Below are 5260 nucleotides of genomic sequence, written 5' to 3'. Positions count from 1 at the left end.
AGCAGGAACTGAGGGAGCAGGAACCGATCTGAGTCGTCGGGAGATGCTGAGGCCGTGTCTGGGAGGTGTCGCTGGTTTGGGCAGGAAAAGTCCCGAATCCAGGCTCCTGCACAGCACCTTCTGGCACCGCGTGGGAAGGACGAATTTATCCAGGGCTGCGATATTGCAGCTCATCAAAAGGAATCAGGAGAACCCAGGCAGCATGCGACCATCGCTCTGCTCAGAGTTTCCACCCTTCCCTTGGGATCGTGACTTTACACACACGCTGTTTCCCCAGGGCTGGCCATAAAAGAGGAGTCGCATCAATGTGGAGGAAAAGCTTGTGCCCTGGACAGCTGGAATTACTAGGGAGCAATCTTCCACCCGCAGCACCTCTGCTCTCCTCCCCAGCAGCCCTTGCTTTTATCTCCATGACAGCAGCACCATCAGCAACCAGCCTCTCCTGCACCGCCTGGTACGGCCCCCGCCAGGGAGGAGAACGCACTCCTGGAGGTGTTCCCTGGCTGCTACGTGAAGCCACAGCGAATATTTGCAGCTGGATCCCCTGCAGGATGCCTCTTTGCTTTCTTTCTAAGCCTACTTCCTTGCTGCCAGCACTGTTCTCTAACGGCCTGGCACACGGCACAGCTCAGCCGAGGTTCCCAGGAGCTGACGGCCATGCCCAAGTCCTCTGCCTGTTCCCAAGGCTGGCCAAAGGGCCCAGTCACCTGGGGAACAGGCACCCTCAAGGCTTTCAGGGACTGATCTCAAGGATGTGAGAAAGATGGCCAGCAAGAAGTCGCGTAGATGCCATGGATAAGAAGCACTGGCGCAGGGACTTTGGGTGGCTGGCATGGCCCTGAGGGAACAGCCTGGCACAGGGATGGTGCTGTCTTCGGTGAGAATTTACTCCTTTTGCCTTAAGATTGATCTTGAAGGCTCTGCCTATTTGGGTTCTCCGTGGTGTGAATCAACCATTGGACACCTGGGAGGTGGCAAGAGCATCGGCCAAGCCACAGGCATCTTGGGGCCATCTCAGGGATGAGACCGGCTCTGAGATCATAGAATCATAGAATCATCTGGTTGGAAGAGACCTTAAAGATCATCGAGTCCAACTGTTACCCCTGTACTGCCAGGGTCCCTACACCATGTCCCTCAGCACCGCACCCACACGGTTTTTAAACACTTCCAGGGATGGGGACTCCAGCACCGCCCTGGGCAGCCTGTTCCAATGCTTAATAACCCTCTCTGTAAAGAAATTTTTCCTGATATCCAACCTAACCCTCCCCTGGCGCAACTTGAGGCCATTCCCCCTCGTCCTGTCATTCTCAGTATGGGAGAAGAGATGCGCCAGAGGTGGGCAGTGAGTGGTTTTAACCTCCACGATTCGGCAGGAGATGCTCCCTGTGCTCCCAGTGATGAGGTGTTCTTTCCTTTTTTGTGTTACTGGAGGGGCACAAAGCCGCTGCCCTGCAGCTGTGCAAGAGACACGGGGTCAGACCACCCTGACAAAGCACGTCCTCAGCGCTAGCAGGAGCCTTGGAGCTCTGCAGCTTGGTTTTAACACAACCCCAGCTTCCTGTAGCTGCACAAAACCCACTCTGCCCAAGCAAGTGTGTGAAACCTGGCAGTTCCCCAGGTGAGGCTGAAGGCTGGAAGCCCACGGACTGCTCCAGGATGAGATCAGCCCTAGTCCTGGACCAGCCGTGTTTTCCCAGGGGAGGTGGAAGGCTGTAAAATTACCAGAGGGTTGATATTACATTTATATGTATCTCTCTACGTCTACAGTCACACACACGTGTTCATATGTGTCTGCATATATACGTACACGTACACACACACACGTCACGTACACGCTACGCGCAGATCTGCCGCCCGCCGCGGTTTAGAAGGGGCTGATGTGAAACAGAAAAACAGATTTGCCAACACTGATCTTCCAATCAGCGAGCAAAGGAGTCTAAACCCTTTGCCACTGTGTTTTCCTGGTTCCATAAAGGCACTTTCTGATGATGTGAGGCAGCAGTTTGTGAACACCTCTGTGACTGCAACGGGTCACACCACGTCCGTAGCGAAGCGCTACGCAGGCGCCGGGATGGCGCAGCATCACTGCTCGCTCCTGCTGCGGCATCTTGGATCGTGTTTGCTTTGAGGCAGAGGAGTAAAAGATGAAACCCTTCAGCGCTGTGCTGTGCTTTGAGGTCTCCCTGGGTAAGTGGGTCGCCGTGTTTCTGCCCCGTAACCCGAGGTGGGGGCCAGCTGGTGGCTCGCAGCATCGAGCGATGCCTTCGTTTCCAGCGATGCCTGCTGGAGCTCCGACCGCCCGGCAGGACATCAGCTGTAGGCGTGTCGAGGAGGTTCGTGCAATAGGTCAGTTGTTTTCTTATCAAGGGATCAGAAATTAATTTTGATTAAGGAGTTTTAGTAAGTAAAGCCTGCCTGACCTACAGCACTCTGGCCTTGCCAGGCAGCAGGGCCTGACTTCTCTCCTTCCCATCACAGCGCGTTGTCCAGTGGCTGTTGGGTGCTCCGGCGGTGACCGAAGGGGTGGGGGATGCGGGAAGGGTTGTTATTGCTTCCTGGAGAACGTGTTGGAAATGGGAAAGAAACGTCTTTCGTTAACGCACTGGAAGATGGCTCTAAACTGGTGTGGAACTCCTCTTCTCTCCTGACCTCCGTATAAAAATGACACCTGTGCCCTGTGAAACGCGCGCAAGACAATAGCGAAAACCAGAAACAAACCAAAATGAAACCCCCTCTGTCGCTGCCCTCTCTCCTTTTAGGCGAAGCTATATCCACACGGACGTCTTCCCGTCTTTACTGCTTGAGCTCCCTTTCTCCAAGCAGGCCTTGGGTTTAGCACCTTGTTTCTCCTGGGCGGTGTTGGCCCGGTTCTGCTCCACCACCGTGCCACCTGAGGCGGGACTGCTGGTTCGAGAAGGTTGAGTGTTGCCCTGGGTGCTGCTGTAGCTCTGGAACGCTATGTCTAACTGCTCCTGGGCCACTCGCAAGTGTTTGTGGAGGGTGGACAAGTCTGCCGGGAGGTTCTCGTCCGGGCTGGTGCACTGCTGCTCCTGAGCGACGTTAGCCAAGTTCTGCTCGTGAGCCATCAGGCTGTTGGGGATCTTGGTGGGCTTCTCCGACTTCACTACCAGGTTGTACTCAGGAGGGCAGGAGATGTTCTTGGGGTAGGCGTAGTTGTAGGGAGGCTGCCTAAAGCTGTTGATTTTCCGGTTGCGAATGGCATCTCGGATGGTCCCAAACCCCAGGTGAAACATCTCACACATGTTCAGCAGTAAGCACAGGCAGCTCACGACATACATCACCAGGAGGAAGATGGTCTTCTCTGTCGGCCGGGACACAAAGCAGTCCACAGTGTGAGGACAGGGGACTCTGTTGCAGACGTAGTAGGCTTCTACCTCAAACCCGTAGAGTAAATACTGCCCTATCAGGAAGCAAACTTCAAACGAAGCTCTGGTGAGCAGCTGGAAGACATAGATTTTCATCAGTCCTTCTTGCTGGATGCGCCTCCTCCCATCGTGCTTCTGTGGCTCTTTGCTCTTGGGCTTGGCTTTGGCTTTCTCGTGTTCTGCAGCGTCGTCAGAGATCATGGGCTCCTCTTCGTCAGCCTCCATCGGGTCCTCCATGTTGCGCACTGCCTGCCAGTTCAAAGCAAACTGCTTCTTCTTCTTGAACCCCTTGAACTTCTTCTCCTCCTCCGCCGACCGGGCGATCCGGTGGATGGCATAGCCCAGGTACATGACTGAAGGGGTGGATATCATGATGATCTGGAAGACCCAGAACCTGACGTGTGACAGCGGCGCGAAGGCATCGTAACAGACGTTGTCGCAGCCGGGCTGCTTGGTGTTACAGGTGAACTTGCTCTGCTCATCGGAGTAGATGGACTCGCCCCCCACCGCCGTCAAGACAATGCGGAAGACGATGAGCACAGTGAGCCAGACCTTCCCCACGAAGGTGGAGTGATTGTGAATCTCTTCTAGCAGGCGGGTTAGAAAGCTCCAGCTCATGTTGGTCATAAGGGCTACTCAGTTATGACCTGCAGGAAGAGGGAGAAGAACAAAACAGAGCTGTAAGTTGGCAGTGGTGGCTGCAGGCAGCGATACAACTGTGACGCTGGCACACGGGTGAGGTCATTTTATCTCCAGGAGGCACCCCTCACTGCTGCAGTCCATCTCCCCTGGACCTCTGAGGGACCATGACATGGGGCTGACCATGACAGGGCAGCACTGGGGTACGAGCCAGGGCCGGTGTGGGGATGTCCTGCGCCACCGTAACTGGAGGCAGGGATAGCTGGTGGTGCCAGATAAACACAGATCGATGACACAACAAGCCACAGTGCCTACTGCATTCACCATGACCCACACTGCTGCCCGTTCGAAGAGGGCGGTCAGCTGTGAGAAGGGTTTGGGTGATGTAAAAGTGAGCAGAAGGCACCATGGAGGCCACCTACGCGCAGAGTGTGATTAACTTGTGGTAATCTCCTGCCTGTGCACCACGGGCTCAAGCTGCTGAGCTGAAAACGGGAGTCGAGGAGGCTGCCCACACCACAGGGACGCGCGCGGCTGAAGCACCTTTCACTAGCAAACCCAGAAAAATGCGAAGAATCGGCAGAAGAATGGGAATATTTATGTTTATGGGCTGTTGGCCCTTTCAAGTTCCTTTTGGAAAAACAAACCAAACCAAACCAAAACAAATGTTTAATCAAATGCAGACGGCTTTAAAAATAAACCTTGACAAGCTTTCAGAGAAAACCGTGCCTTTATGAGGAGACCTGGGCAGCTGGGCAGGAAGAGCTTGTAGTAACCATTTGGGGTTTAGCTTAAATTGCGGTGGGGCCTCACCCCCAGCTCCGGGGGTGACCCCAGCCACCACTGCAGGAAGGAGACAATGTCACTGCTTGACTGGCAGCAGCCCTGGCAGAGCAACAGCAAAAACACCCCGACCCAAAGAGCGCCGTGGTGGGGGACGGCGGGCTCTCACCCCGGGGCAGCACAGGGTGGGATCATCCTCTCTGCTGCCCCGCATCTCTCCTCTGAATCATCCTCTGGCTCCTTGTGGCGTTTACCCACCTTGTTTCCACACAGCCACGTGATGGCACAGCGTAAATTAGGCATCTGCAAGCCCGATCCCACCCATGAACTGACGCCTGCTACGGCACCCGGCAGCAAAGAGTGGATGTGTTGGTGGTGGCTGTAGGAGCCAAGTGCATGAGCACGGACACGAGGGAGTCGGCGTGGGGTAGCACGTGGCAGCGGGGGGGTAC

The 5260-nt window shown here is 55.2% G+C and overlaps 1 protein-coding gene across 1 annotated transcript; it reads right to left on the bottom strand.

Moving 5' to 3' along the window:
• Window positions 1-2765: 2765 nt before the first annotated feature.
• On the bottom strand, window positions 2766-4027 carry LOC104501995 (gap junction gamma-1 protein-like). Its single transcript, XM_010145898.1, has one exon. The coding sequence runs from the start codon at window positions 4011-4013 to the stop codon at window positions 2766-2768; it is 1248 nt and encodes a 415-aa protein (XP_010144200.1). The 5' UTR covers window positions 4014-4027.
• Between the last annotated feature and the right edge of the window lie 1233 nt (window positions 4028-5260).

The sequence above is a fragment of the Buceros rhinoceros genome, unplaced genomic scaffold, assembly GCF_000710305.1.
Source record: "Buceros rhinoceros silvestris isolate BGI_N320 unplaced genomic scaffold, ASM71030v1 scaffold27481, whole genome shotgun sequence".
In the NCBI taxonomy this organism is placed as follows: Eukaryota; Metazoa; Chordata; class Aves; order Bucerotiformes; family Bucerotidae; genus Buceros; species Buceros rhinoceros.
Note: the sequence above shows the minus strand (reverse complement) of the source record. Positions and strands in the feature narration are given on the sequence as shown.

What these genes read in the sequence shown, in the direction of transcription:
- LOC104501995 (XM_010145898.1), bottom strand. Translation starts at nt 4,013, where the DNA reads ATGACCAACATGAGCTGGAGCTTTCTAACCCGCCTGCTAGAAGAGATT.